The sequence below is a fragment of the Vespula vulgaris genome, chromosome 5 (genome assembly GCF_905475345.1).
Source record: "Vespula vulgaris chromosome 5, iyVesVulg1.1, whole genome shotgun sequence".
NCBI classification, from domain to species: domain Eukaryota; kingdom Metazoa; phylum Arthropoda; class Insecta; order Hymenoptera; family Vespidae; genus Vespula; species Vespula vulgaris.
The window spans coordinates 7,350,157-7,365,431 of NC_066590.1; the positions used below are offsets into that span (position 1 = coordinate 7,350,157).

A 15,275-nucleotide genomic window follows, 5' to 3' on the forward strand; every position below is an offset into this window, starting at 1 on the left:
TATGTACATATGTATACATGTACTTATATATATATATATTATATAGGTTCTCGACGGATCGTTTTCATATGTCTATGTCTGTGTATATGTACGTATATCTATTATATATGTATTCATTGAAGAGTCCAAGCTTCTTATTTCGATATAGATTGGTAGATAAAGTATTGTCTTACATTCGAAAAGAAGTGAAACAATAGAGGCGCGAATGAAGGACAATATTTTTCCTATCGACTTCTCCAAGGTTCTTCATATTTCTTTGACGAATTATTAATAACATTTATTAACATAAATTAATAAATATCTAATATCAAAGTAGACAATTCGTAACATATTTGACAATCTAAACAATATAGATATTGTTATTAAAAAAGAAAATAAATTCTACGTTCCTACCTATAATATATATATATATATATATATATATATATATATATATTCATTGATCACGTGGAAAAATGAACGGTCACGTTGTATATTTAAGAAAATTAATATAAAAATCGTTGGAAAGGAGAAAAAGAAGAAAATAACATATCTATATTATAATCTATAAGAGCATTTATCGCGTACCCTACGATCATCTCACCCGGTAGATAGACTCCATCTCTCATATCAATGTATCCACAATGAAAGCAATTATTATCGGCAGGATGCCGGTGATCCTCTCATTACCTGTTTCCTCCTTTGGATCTTGCGAACGCCTCCCGATGTTCCTTCGAGCGCGTAATGAAACGTAATGCAACGTAATAGAAGGTAATGGCTGGATGTGCGCACCCGATATACGCTCTCGTCCTTTCCCTTCCTCCTTTTCATTCTCCTCTTCATTCCTTCTCCTCTCGTATCCTTAAAGAAAGAAGAAGCCTTTGGTAAAGTGTTCTCTTGCTCGCATCGATCGAGATCGTCACGGTCTTCCGTTTAATTCGATTACGGACGTCGAATCTATAAAAGGATCGCCTGGAAGCACGGATAAACGAAGATTACAACGTAGAAAATCGATTGTCCTTCGGTTTCGTTCGTTTTAATATAACTAGATAGTTAATATTATATTTTAAATAAGGATATGAACGATATTATGTTTTAAGTAAGGGTTAAGTGATGTTTGAGAAAAAAGAAGAGATTAATTATTTTTGTATGTGTATATATAATATAACGTAATATAGTATAATATAATATGTATTATATAATTATATTATATGATATATATATATATATATATTGGATATTATATTTTAAATAAGAATTAAGATTGATATCAAGATAAATATTAATTATTGATATATAAATAATTATGAATTTAAAAACCAATTCGTCTACGTAAATTTGAAATGGAATGAACAATATGTATTGTTATTCTTTATATGGATCAATTTAAATTGCATAATATTTTATAGAATTGGAAAAGAAAATCAAATACATTCTTCTATAAATTCGTTTTAATTGCAATAACAGTAATAATAAGAATAAGAATAATAGTACGAAGCATTAGAGATTTTCTATCGACTTCGACTTAAACTCGTTCTTCGCATTATCGTCCGAGATTCGTGTCTTCGAGACGAAGAAGAGACGTAAAACCCGCGCATGTCTTGGTCCATTCCAGTCTGTACCGCGTCACTCGTTCGCGTGACTTCGATTCAAAAGAAATTTTTATTCTGAGTAATCGTGGGAAGGAAGATTACGTTCGCGTTTTGCTGAGTTAGCGCCGATTTCATCCCTTCCTTCGTGCTTGTTTATCCAGACATAAAAATTTTTCCGGATGCTGTACAATTAGGGTCATATGAACAAAAAGAAAGAAAGAAAGAAAGAAAGAAAGAAAAAAAAAAAGAATTTTAAAATAACACGTATCATTCTCATAAATAAGAAATATAATACATCTCATAAATAACAAATACATACGTGGATACGTTGAAATTATATTTTCATTAGTATGAAATTCAAGTGAAATGAAAATATAAGTGCTATAATTCCCACGGAAAATGATTATTTCTGATTTATAAGATTTCCTTTTATGCATATCTACAAATCTTATCTCTCTTTCTTTCTTTCTCCTTCCTCGTTTCGAGATCATATCGAATCGGAATCACGACAATAAGCAACGATCGATCGCATAAAGGAATATTATCTACGACTGGAGGCTATCCTCGGAATCGTCGCGGTAGAAATCATTTCGAATCGATTCGATCGGATCGAATGGTTTCGGTATTGAATAAAATACAACATGAAACCTATGGTCTTCGAGAAACACGGCACGCGCCTTCGTTTCTATCGTTCGAAAGCAATCATTTCAAGACTACGATATAAAGCTAACCTACAATTCCGACTTGTAAATCGGGTTCAAGCGTGTGCGACTTGTCCTTTGTCGATTTTTCTGCTTTCGATGATTGCCACCGTCGTTTGACATTTTTCATGGTTTTCTTGTTTCCTTTTCTTTTTCTAATTTTTCTCTTTTTTAATTTTATTTATTCCCCTTCAAGAGAAGGTGTATCAAATAGATACAGGATATACGTGTATGTACGTATATCTTTCTATCTTTTTAAAACTCGTTAGGAAGAAATCTGTTTTCTTATCTATTCACTACAAAATCATACTAGATAGTAACTATCGATCGATTTCTCTTATTCTATTCGAGACAATATCCCTGTCTATAAATAAATAATAAAACGTCGGTGGATTCTAGTATTAGATCTTTTTAAATTGAGAGGTGATACATTTAACATAAACATATATACATATATATATATATATCCTACTGTACATGTATATATATATATATATTTCTATACATTTATATTAAAATGTTAAATCGATAAAAGGGTGTCTCCTCTTGATATTAAAAAAGCCGAAAGCGGTTTCCGCGGCATATTATGACACAGCACGATCGATAACCATCAGACAGCAATTTCAAAGAACCTGGAAAGCATTCAAGCGGAACAATTGTGTGATTTAAGTGCTGGAGGGAGTCGGCACGCTTCCAGAATTCCAAGGCGGTGTTCGTCGATCGAGTCGAGATCACGACGAGGAGACTTTCGCTCGAGGAATCCATCGTGAGATCGTTAATGTTTTATAAACGATCGAGAGAGGGTGGATCGATAGTGTCCCTTTTTTGTCGGACGTCTAATCGGCGAATCGTTATTGCCGATTTACGAACGCTCCCTTCTCGTGTCTAAGAGTCGAGATATGTAGCTCGGTGCTTTATGTCTTCGAGTTCTCTTCTTCTTCTTCTTCTTCTTCTTATGTTTTTTCTTCTTCTTCTGTTTCTTCTACTTCGAGTATCGAGACTTTTACCGAAGGAACGTCGCTAGCTATCTGTTATATACGCTACGAAGAGAAGTGGATCGAGAGGAGGAAGCAAAATGTCACGATCGATAATGAAATCGTGCGGCAAGCTGGTCTTCGAACCGATCGGCCTTGCCCCTTTCCAATAAAACGCACGATAGAATACGTCCGAGCACGAGAGTAAATCGAATGGATCGATATATATCTTCGATATACATATAGACATACACGTATATTAATTTATATCGATATAGATTTCTTTTCGATATAGAATACTTGAAACAATTCGTCGGAAATAAATAAATACGATCGTTACAATCGCCTTATTCGAACGAATTGTTTTTCTTTTCAATTTTATAGATATCATTCTGAAAACAAAGAATGAAACGAAACATCGACGTTTTCTAATATATTTTAATAATAATGGAGAAAAATCGAAGAGTCCTTTTAAATCGAAACATCGTTTTGGTGGCCGAGCTTCTTTTCTTCGCGAAGCTTCTTTCCTTTTTCTCCTTTTTGTTCGATCGATACGATTTCACGACGCGCGAGGCTGCCGTTTGAGGTCATAGTTGATCTCTGCTCGATATAATCGAGTACTTTCTCCAGGGTGTACAGAGCAAAGCTTATAAAACCGTAGCATGGCGTGCCACGCGAGAGAGGTTCGGCTTGTCCGATCTAACACGATAAGCGGACTTGAAAACCTATTGTTAGGGCTCCATTCGTTCTCCAACTAAATTATCCAAATGCATTCGAATACCGTTCCGCGTCGGCTAACCGTCCGTGGACGGTTCAAACGCGCACGCTAAAACGTTGTGCCGCCTCCGCTTTAGCGTTTTTCCGCTGGCCGAATGTAAGACAAATCTCTCGGGAGTCCAAACACGACGATATATATTTCCACTTTGTATAACATTGTGTGTCTGTGTGTATATCTATGTTTCTCTCTTTCTATATCTTTCCTTGTTGTTCGCTATCTTCTTCAAAACACCCACGCAATATAATGAACTCGATCGAGATCCAGATATCGCGTGATTTAAGAGTCCACTCGATTTTTTCTTCTCGATATACTTTAAATTAACAATAACGGAACGTTAAAAAGAGAGAGAGAGAGAGAGAGAGTGAAGGAGTGGGGAGAGAAAGAGACTATTATAACGAGTAGATATATTAGATACATTTATACTATGATTTATAAAACGATTTTTATATATCCTACAAATTATTTGTATCCTTTGAAAATATATGGGAGAGATTAGGAAGAAACGTTTGGATTGTTATCAAGAAAATAAGAGAGAGAGAGAGAGATATCTACGTTTTTCTCTCTTCATCAGTAATCTTTCTTAATCTCTTAGCGTTAGAAAGGTAACAGCTATCGATCTTATCATATCGTTTCATTCACGATACTGACGCAACTACGTACGTATTTATCTATTACTCGATTTGCATAGTCTTCCGTGGTGGATCAAGAAGAAAAAAAAAAAAAAACGCGTGTTTAATTAACCCACTACTTCCACGAATTTCAATGTGCTCGAGAAAGAGTGAAAGACAAAAAAAAAGAAAAGAAAAGAAAAGGAGAAAAAAGAAAGAAAGAAAGAAAGAAAGTAAGAAAGAGAAGAAGAGAAAAATGCGGAGAAGAGTTACAATGCGGAAATCGTGTGTTTTTGTGATTGTATGCGAGTGTATATGTCCTGCGTAACTAGTAGCATGCGGTAACGTGATTTAACGAGCGACGGTCCAATGCTTTTCGTGTGTTTTGGCGACAGACTCTTCTTCTTTAGTTTGTTGTATGGGCCATGTTGAAATGTTCTAAAATCTTCTCCAGGAAACGTTTGGATGGCCGTTAAAGAGTATTTAATACGTCGCCCAGTCAATTTGCTTTACTTTAGCTCGCGATCAATTCTCTAAGTCGAGAGGCTTTGGTCGCGTTTGCCAGCGAGAAAGTCACGCTTCGCTACCCCTACACTTCGTCGTAGGCGTCTATCTCTTTCTCTCTTTCTGTCTTTCTGTCTTTCTCTTTCTCCGAATATTTATCGGCTAATATACGTTTCGGGACGACAGAAGACCCTCTCTTCTTCATTTTCTTCATCTTCTTCTTTTTCTTCTTCTTCTTCTTCTTCTTCTTCTTCTTCTTCTTCTCGGGAGACTGTAAATATCAACGTTTCTACAGGATTAATAGGAGTATCAATTTATTCGAGTAAACGTGGATATATATATATATATTTCTATTTCTATTTTTTTCAGAATATAACTAATTTCGTATAATATTATTATCGAGCGGGAATTAATTCGCACGATCAAGCGAGCGACGAAATCGTTCCAATTCATAAACTCGTCTTCTTTCTTTTTTTTTTTCTTTTTTTTTCTGAATGATTCTTTATCTTTTTATATAAACGAAGAAAGTAAGGAACATGATCGAAGGATATAATTAACTAATAATATTAAAATTCGTTCTTTTCGTAGAAACGAAATTCGAAATTCCATTTGTTCGTTTCTTTATTTATCTCTTTATTTTTACTTATTTATTATCATTCAGTTTATTAACGGCACATAGTATGCAAGATAAGTAACATACGAATGAAAAACAGTAATTGTCTGTGATATTAATATTTTCTCTCTTTAGTATATTCGTACCACGCCAAAGAAGAAGTTATTCCTTTCGCACGATCGAGTCGTAAGATGAACGAATCGGTGGCATGCGCTTTCGACATCATCATTCTCCATCCTCCTTCTCCTCCTCCTCCTCGTCGAACACTCTTTCTTAGCGCAACACTCTCGTCTCGAATCTGCAAACGAATCTGGAGCGGCCTTTCACTCTCTTTCCGACTTTACATCGTGATTTCGATGAGAAACTTTAAGATGAAGACCTTCAGAAGGTTGTTGCACAAAGAATTACTAAAAGGACTTATTACGATAATAGAAAATATTATAACGTACTGTACTGTAACGTACTGTACTGTAACATCACTGGTAATAATCAATTTACTTATATTATGCTTACATAATACATACAGCCACATCGAATTCGAAAATTACTTGGAAAATAGTATCTCGATTGTCGATACTTTTTAACTGTCTCATTTTATCGGCTATCCAACCACCATAAATTACCTTGAAATCATTGGTCACTCGAACAGATGATTCTTAGGACGAACCTTTCTTCTTCTTTTCTTCGTTTTTATCGTTTTTTTTTCTTCCTTTCTTTCTTTTTTCTTTTTCCTATCGCCTCTCGATGATTTACGATAGCAGCCACGTCGGCTTCGATCGCTTTCAGCGGGTTACACCTTCGGACTTAACGATCGAGGAGTACCATACTCGAAGAACTAATGGAATTAACCGGCTCGTTAGCACGGAATCGATAGGTTGATTATAATTTTTTTATCGGTGCCGCTTCCTTACCGATTCGTTTCTTATTCAATTTCAAAGGGAAAATTATTTTGCGAGATAATCGCTCCGTTAGATCTTTACGAATGATCACTAGCAAGAAAATTTTACTTGGGGTGTATATATGAGATAAATTTACGATGTTTACATAGAGAAAAAGAAAAAGAGAGAAAGATATATCTACACACACACACATACATACGCACGTTTGTGTAAATACATATCAAATCTATCCTACGTTGAAAAGTTGGACAGATACGTAGATCGAGGCGACACTCAAAAAGAGATATTTCCCTTTCTCTCGATGACGATAAAAATAATGAGTGTGTAGTCGCGGAGAAAAGAGAGAAAGAAAATAGAGGGCAGTAGAGATAAAAGAGGAGGAGGAGGAGGAGGAGGAGTATGAGGGGGTTACAACAAGTGGCGGCAGTAATATTCGCAAGTATATTTTGCTTCTAACGGAGTCGCCAGGCCGAACACGATTCTCCGATAGATCTGAGACGGTGCCATAAATTTTGCAAATGCATTCGCGATCCTCGTTTGGAATATTTTATGAACGGCATAAAGCACGATCTCTCCACGTAGGCGGATATCCTCGTGGTCAGGTTGAAACGAGCCCGAGTTTTCCCATTGAATGTTCGACGAGATCTTATTTATATATGTATCCGCATATACTGATTTATTTCTAATACTTTAAGAAGCTCCGTTCTACGATGTATAGTATATTATAGGACGTAGCTACCATGGAATATTATTATAATCTTTGCCGAAATCTCATTAGATCGGAACATGGTGAAACGGTATTAAGCGTGTAACGGACGATTCGTGAAAAGAAATTGTAAATAGAACGAAATTATTTCACGATACGCCGCATAATCTCGTCGTTCCAATCATCTTCTACTATCATCAAGGATGATGGTATCTTCTCGGGATCGTTCTTCTTACTAGACGTTATCGAGAACATTAGATTCTTGCTGCTGGATGTAATAGACATTTGAGACTCTGAAAAGGAAAGAAAGAAAAAAATATATGGAAAATGATATCATAGTTTAACGGAGACATATTCATCCTATTTAAACGAGATATTTTCAATTACTCTTCGTTACTTCGAATCTGGTTAATTCTAATGGTTAATACAAACCTTGCGACGAGTGTTTCCTCGTTACGTAATTTCTTATTTTGTTCAAGCAATCGATATAAAGTAATCTTTCACGAAATTTCGGTGTTGTGAAAGTATACAAGAGTGGATTCACAGCGCTGTTTACGGGAAGTATGAATACGACGACCCAGGCGTGAAGTTCCGCTAGAAAGGAAGCGTGTGATCGTTGGAAGATCTAGAAATGATCGATGAAATATGTCGGTATAGTAAATCGAAAGTAATCATAGTGCCTAGTTCGGTACTTTTGTCGTGTGTTCCTTTCAACGAGAATATATCTATTCGTATATCGTATTAAAACGATATTATCATTGTTATTATCGTCGTACATATATGAGAAAATATTTTTTTGAAAAAATCTCTCTCTCTCTCTATCTTTCTCTCTCTCTCTCTCCCTCTCTCTCTCTCTCTCTCTCTCTCTCTCTCTCTCTCTGTAGGAGAATGAAAGAATCTTATGAAAGCACTATCATTACTACTTTACATATATCACCATGATAGAAAATTAGATAGATTTATGTATACCTGGTACAGGATACCTCATCATGGCCAAGATTTTCAAAACGATAATCGGTGCCCAACAAGTTGCGTCCGTTAAGACGATCAAGAAGAATCTTAAAGCAAATTCCATATCACCGACTGATAATGGGGTTGCGTGACGAGTTTTCCAAACGCTTGCGAACATGCCAGCATAAACGTATCCGATAGTTATCAGCCTGCGTATTTTAATCGGGTTTCAATGGGAGTATCGTTAGTCGAAATAGATTAAATCGTATTAACTCGAGTTCCGTCGATTAACCAACGAATTATTTTCTAACGGGATATTGTCGACTCTTACCCCAACAAGTTAACTCCTAAAAATATGAATGCGGAATACTGCCATCCGATCGAGTAAGGATCGTCTATGTGCAATGGAAAACACATACCGTTCGCCCCATAAAATCTTGTGCTGTTTCTCCATAGAATGACTGTGTAATAGATATTATCATTTATATTATTTGATTAGAAAGAAACGAGAATCAGACGATGTACCGTCATAGTTTCAAACGACGTATCTTTATAGTTAGTATAGCCTATAATAATTGATATGATATAATACAATGATAAAAAAAAAACGAATGATACTCAAAGAAAATAATCCACGAGGAATTTGATTAAACGACAAATTGTATTTTACGTTCGCGATAAGCGGAAATAAATGAAAAGAAAAGAAAACGAAAAAGAAGAAAGAGAAATAGAAAGAAAGTCTTTATAGCTCAGCGAATAATCTATACGAACATTGTATCTACCATATGTGTGTGCGTATATACCTGGAATTACAGCGAGTATAAAACCAGTGATCCATATAAACATCATCGATGCTGCTGCTGTCTGTGGCCTCATAGCACGATGACCTTTCAACGGTGCGGCGATCAGTACGAATCGTTCAACGGACATAAACGATAGGATAAGCACTGATACCTTAGAGATCGTTTCAACGTTCAATTAGTTAGATATTTATTTAATTAAACAGAGATGCCTATGTTTTTTCTCTCGGCTCTTATCTGAATTTCATTTGATTGAGTAGTTCATAGTTTTATATATATATATATACGTATATGGATTCACACGTTTTATATATTCTTTCTATAATTTGTATACTTTTTAATTGAATAATAACGAAGAACGTTAAATCGCTTGGTAACCATTGATAAAAGTTATTACTTATAAATAACTATTTTAGAAAGATTTATATAAGAATTACGACGTTCTTACTTCTGACGAGATCATCGCTAAAACTCCAAGAAAGGTGCACACCCAAGAGGACATCCATGAGCTAGCTTCCTTATTGTAGTTATCACGGAACTGCAAGTCTACCAGAGCGATTATGAACAAGTATACGCCCATCAGCATGTCGGACACTGTAAAAGGGATTACGCACAATGCTATTGCTATAGCCAACGGTTCTATGATTTATAGTTGGGTTCATATCGTCGGTGGATCATCGTTACGCCGTGTTGTAAATCGTATCGGTTAATAATATCGCGAAGCGTAGAATAGCATTCTGTGTCGAGGCATATAGCGTTACATACCTTTTATTATAAAGGTTTTTTTTCCTTTAATGATTTATTTCATCGTTCGAGAACGTATTCAAACTAATCAGTAGCTATTTGATATATTTTATTTATCAATATATAAATATTCTTAATTATTATTATTGATTCATTAATGACTTTCACCGATACCAAGATTTAATATTAATCAATAAAATAATATAATGAAAAAAATATATATATATGTGTGTGCGTGTGTTTTAAAATGAAATTATTATTTTATATTAAATCCTTGAATATATTTTGATTACGAACCAGCTAGATTTCGAATCAGGATACTCAAAACACGATTCTCATCTTTCGCAGTGAATCGTTCCCAAAGTACAAGTGCATTGCCTATGCAAGTTATGCAGGATATTCCCCAGACTGCACCCTTCAACATAGTTGTCCCTAGCAAGTGCGACAAGGACGAAAGACCTTTTTCCCAAAAAAAAAAAAATAAATAAAGATACGATGTAAGAACTTTGTTTTCTTTTCACTTGTACAAATCTATAAATTGTAACTTACCGTCGCTGGTTGGCGAACACTTTTGTACCATCGATGCAAACGTCATACAGTAATGAAATTTTTGAAAGTATCTGTCGGAAAGAAAAACGAGCAAGAGGATAGATAGAAACAAAGCAAAGAAACGAAAATCACGTTCATAACGATACGAGTTAATTTACATAAAGTCCAAGTTGTCAAACACGTTGAACGAGTCCTTGTTTAAATTGTCCATATTAATCTCTTGGACTCCGCTGAAATAAAAAAAGAAAAAGAGATATTTTATATTTATATATATATATATATATATATATATATATATATATATAAAAGGGAAGAAAGAAAAAGAGGAAGGAAAAGAAGAGGAAATCGGAAACGGAGTTGGATATAATTAGAAACAACGAATGAGAGATGAAATTTTAAAGCGAACTCGAATAAATTTGTTTTAGAATCTTGATTTATATGGTCGATTGAAGAAAAGGAAGAAAAAACGAAATTAATTCGATTAATACCCAACTCCTGGAGGGAAGAATTATTAAAACGAAATAAAACCTACAGTGATCGTAGATTCGTCAGAGGAATCAGCACATCCATAGAGAAATCCTCGATCGGATTATAACCGATCAATCTGCAATTACGAAAGCTTCAGATAATCCATTGAAAAAAAAAAAGAAAAAAGAGAGAAAAATAAAAAAAAAAACAGTATATTAAGGTCAAGAAAATCGATTAAGAGATGCAGTTTTCATTAGATTAAGATACGTGACGTTACGTTTAATCGTAACCTGCGATGGTATAAGTAGAAGTAAATACGTTTGCGGCACGTAGAAGATTTAATACGGTTTACTTACAGTTTCGTGAGATTTACCGTAGCTTTAAATACGTTCAAATGCAAGATCGTGATATAATTATGTGCCAGTTTACTGAAAAAATCCGTTTATTTATCGTAATTTATTAGTGTCACGGTATTATGACGATGTAAAACGATTTGTTCGAATACTTACAGCTCGAGAAGTTGTTTCAGATTCTTAAAAGCATTCTCGTCGATGGTCTTTATGTGATTACGTTCCAAGTTCCTATGTAAAAACAATTATTTCTTTTTGTTTTAATAGAAGCACATAGTAATTTGTTTAATGATAGTACTTACAACGATTGTAAAGCAGGCACACCCTTGAACATGTCCGCTGTGATGCTCTCGAAATGATTCTCACTCAACATTCTGCAATGTAACTTTAATCTACGTATAACGAGGTATAAGTCATCGTTATCAGTTATTAAATTTAATAAAGGGTCTTCGAAGACTTACATTTCTCTTAAAACCGGCAATCGTGGGAGCACGAAGTTGGTTTCGTTTAAAAAATTCTTACGAAAGTCACTGAAATAAAAGCAGTCTAGATCGCGTTCTTACGAATTTTATATACATTTATGTAGATACAGATACCTATATGAAATAGTTATTATTAAATAATACGTAATTATTTACATCAAATCCATACTCGAACTATTTTCGAAATCTGACAAATCAGCTGCCACCAATCGATTGTCCTTGGCCCTGAGAGTCTCCAAATTAATTAGACCAGCGAAATCGCCAATTTCGATAACGTTTAATTTATTGTCCGATAGGATACTAATCGAGAGATAATATTTATGATATAATATTTATTGTTAATAACTATAAACTTTAGATCTTTACTTACAGCCAAATTAAATTTGCTTGATTTACGAAGGCTCCTTCCTCTATCTCGGTTATATTATTATTATCGAGATATCTATAAAAATGGATGATAATATAGATAAAAGCAATGCGAGTAATTTAGGATATGATAAAAAAAAGAAGTAATTAAAAAAATAACTTACAACAAATGCAGCCGCGTGTATCTCGCGAGTGCATCGGCTGGAATACTTCTTATGGAATTGTTAGTTAAAATTCTAGAAAAAAAAAAAATGATGCGTTCGATATTTCTTTTTTCTCTAGACAATAATGAAATAAACGAAGAAGATAATAGAATCGTACAATCGATCGATTTCCGATGACAAATCCCGTGGGATTTCTTCGTATCCTTTGCAAGTCGCATGACATTGATTGTAAATGCATCCTACGGGACTGTCGACGATCTCTATAAACGATAATAAAAGTAATCAAAAAAGATACTTAATTTTGTTTAACAGATGATACGAAAGGAAATTTCAATAAGACAACGTTGATTACCACAATCTTTATATTGAATCTCTCCAAGTTTATCCTGTTTAAAGAACCAACTCCAATCTCCGTTTAAATCGACTACAATGCGAAAGAATTGTTTATCTCGTTAAAAGAAATTGGAAGTGATTGTTTCATCTTCATATTTTTCTTTTTTTACTGTTTTATTTTTTCTTCGTTACGTCGCAACTTACCACACAACTCGGTTGATTCATCGTCCTCGTACGGACAATCCTCTACTCCGTTACACCAACTACTTTGCGGTTTGCAAATTGTACTATTCAAACAGGGAAACGTACCGATTGGACAGTTATCTATAATCAGGATTTGAATAATACAGCTGAGTAATAAAATCATTAGTTTCTCAAATAAATTAATAATCGAATGATCACCAATGTCGATTTATGACGTATTTAAATTTCTAATTATTTTTCTTTTTTGCTCGATATAATAACAGATAATGTCAATTTGAAAAGATCAATTTTTAATCAATTTACCGTCCATCATCGTTGTACGAATCGACTGTGAATGATTCATCGATCCTACAGAAAGTAAGATTAAATTAAGTTAATAAGATTGATTTATAGAAATGAATTCGATTCATTTCTAACTCGAATATATTTCTTTATCATTTGAAATACAGTATTATTCCATTTCGTTTGATTACTAAATTGCCTTTTTCGTATAATCGATCGTACAATTACATCAGGCTTTTTGTCCTGAAGGGTGTTTTTATCTAATCGAGAATAGTTCGAAACGTTTCGAATCTCGAAAAACACGTTACACGTAAAAGCAATCTCATAAAACTCGTAATACGTTTTTCGAAGAGCGAGCGAGAAAGAAAGAGAGAGAGAGAGATAAAAAAGATTATATAAGTATACAAAGTAATTGGTGTTTACGTGAAATATAAATGATTATACTTACTTTGATTAAAGTAATACATAATTAGGAAGAGCATGAAGACAGTTAGGATCAAGGACGCACCGATAGCTGTAATCCTTCGGTATAACATCGTTCATTGACGGTAAAACTTTTGTCTAAAGATACTCCGGCAATCTCGACAATTTTTTTAATCGTTAAAATGAAGACGATCGATGATATTGATTAACACTACTCTCGTCGATTTTTATTCTTCCACGTGTTCGATTTGCTCTCGACACAAGACCGTATAGCACTGGTTGCATTCGTTTTCTCGTTGCAAGCTCCAAGTCGCACGCACACGCGCTCTTCGTCCTCGTGCAAGTCCTCCTTCCTTTCTCGACGATTCGCATGATTTCATTGCAAATTTTGTCGATCGATCGAACGTACGATTCTTTTGCTTTGTGTGTGTGTGCGTGTCACTTCATTTTATCGCATATATTACCATACATTTTCACTCCTTCACAAATATATTTTTAGTTTTCTTTTAGAAATCTTTCTACTTTTTCCACTTTCGATCTTTATATCCAAAGGTAAACATTTAAACTTGATTGGTTGCATTTAATCATTATACCTATAGAAGATATAACGATGTATTAGATAACGTTGCATATATATATATATTTCATTGGTTTATCACCGTATATCATTATCAAAGATACTAGTAAAATACTTCTAAATTTATTCGTTTGAATTATTATCGTATATATCTTCAAAAGCGAGAAAACATTTTATTCGTATAATATTCGAGGAAAACGTTTTGTCACGAACTACAACGTAAGGAAGTAATCTTTCAGCGACAGTTTGAACGATCATCTATCTTTCACGATTATTACTACACGTTTCTTTCGAAACGAAAAACTTTTGTAAGAAATTACATTTCGTTGGACGTGTAAATCTCTTAGTTCGTGCCGAAGCATAAACTATTCATCCATATTCGACTATTACTCTGATAACTTTGTGAAAACGTAAGAAACTAACTCAAGAATACGTAAACGATTCGTTAATAAGGAAACTTTATCGATCGTACATAATAACCTATCTACCTATCGATATTTGTTTTGCTTTATTTTCGACGAAGGTTTCCTTTTAAGATAAACGCCAAAATATGTTTCAGTCTTTCAGCGACCTTCGACGAGCGAACTACCTCTGAAATCTTAAATCCACTTTATTAATTACTTAGATATTAATTAATTAATATTACTAAATAGATAATAATACTACAGACTTACAACAAAAGGAAGAAATAATCGTTATTCAATTAGCAAAAAAAAAAGAAGTATGAGAATAAAACAATACACGAAATTCTTTTACGACGAGAAAGTATTGACCTGGAGTAAAAGGCTTCTAACTTTACCAGGACTTTGGCCAGAAAATCCTAATGATTTTCGTTTCTTTTTTTACGTCGTTTACGTTGTCCTATTCACCTGTTTAGAACTCGTTGGACTTTTTCAAAGTTTGCACGATCTCGACAGAACTCTTCGAAACGTGACGCTTTCTTTACCAACTATATTGATCGTCTTAAAAGCTTTAATGTTTCGATGGAAGATGCATCTAGTTTTACCAATCTTAGAGATCGTCAAGAGAGATATATCCCGAGGATTATATCAAACGAATAACGAAAAAGAAAGAATCGTTTGGTATAATATGGCAGCTACTATGTTTACAACGTCCTCGGCAACGTCCCTTTTCTTCGTTCCCACTTTGTTTTACTGCAAACCGATTTTCGAATGTATTCTTTCCAGTAAGATTCCTTGTGTAATATTATTTATACATATATAATATT

General features: G+C 34.1%; 2 protein-coding genes across 7 annotated transcripts in view; one reads left to right on the forward strand and one right to left on the reverse strand.

Moving 5' to 3' along the window:
* Positions 1-15,275, forward strand: part of LOC127064088 (odorant receptor 82a-like) — a 56,097-nt gene that overhangs the window by 37,124 nt on the left and 3,698 nt on the right. Inside the window, exons 4-5 of one of the 4 annotated variants that reach the window (XR_007781585.1) lie at positions 647-750; positions 848-1,127. The exons of 1 other annotated variant lie outside the window; for it this stretch is intronic. Coding sequence is in view for 1 of the 3 variants with exons in the window: in XM_050994636.1 (XP_050850593.1) it covers positions 14,771-15,233 (463 nt within the window). In the remaining 2 variants the exon portion in view is untranslated. Of the gene's footprint in view, positions 1-646; positions 1,128-14,280; positions 15,234-15,275 lie in introns of those variants that run through there. 2 more of the 4 variants (XR_007781584.1, XM_050994636.1) reach the window with 2 other exon arrangements.
* LOC127064084 (relaxin receptor 1-like) lies at positions 7,111-13,816 on the reverse strand. Of its 3 annotated transcripts, none has more exons than XM_050994618.1 (22): positions 13,496-13,816; positions 13,069-13,113; positions 12,766-12,885; positions 12,581-12,652; positions 12,386-12,488; positions 12,229-12,300; positions 12,069-12,140; positions 11,855-11,998; positions 11,678-11,746; positions 11,519-11,590; positions 11,376-11,447; positions 11,223-11,294; positions 10,931-11,002; positions 10,557-10,628; positions 10,399-10,469; positions 10,147-10,308; positions 9,554-9,699; positions 9,109-9,259; positions 8,637-8,766; positions 8,324-8,514; positions 7,787-7,948; positions 7,111-7,647 (listed from the first exon to the last, which is right to left on the reverse strand). In XM_050994618.1, the coding sequence occupies exons 1-22, from the start codon at positions 13,581-13,583 to the stop codon at positions 7,499-7,501; spliced, it is 2,307 nt and encodes a 768-aa protein (XP_050850575.1). In that variant the 5' UTR covers positions 13,584-13,816; the 3' UTR covers positions 7,111-7,498. The 3 variants fall into 3 exon arrangements, with proteins under 3 accessions (XP_050850575.1, XP_050850574.1, XP_050850576.1); XM_050994617.1 differs by having other exon boundaries at positions 11,519-11,608; XM_050994619.1 differs by lacking the exon at positions 13,069-13,113 and having other exon boundaries at positions 11,519-11,608.

Excerpts from the sequence above, each read along its gene's own strand:
- LOC127064084 (XM_050994617.1), bottom strand. The coding sequence starts at position 13,583 with ATGTTATACCGAAGGATTACAGCTATCGGTGCGTCCTTGATCCTAACT. Across the intron at positions 13,114-13,495 it reads TATGTATTACTTTAATCAAA|GATCGATGAATCATTCACAG; the intron begins GTAAGTATAATC and ends TACTTTCTGTAG. Across the intron at positions 7,949-8,323 it reads GATGAGGTATCCTGTACCAG|CGGAACTTCACGCCTGGGTC; the intron begins GTATACATAAAT and ends CTTCCTTTCTAG.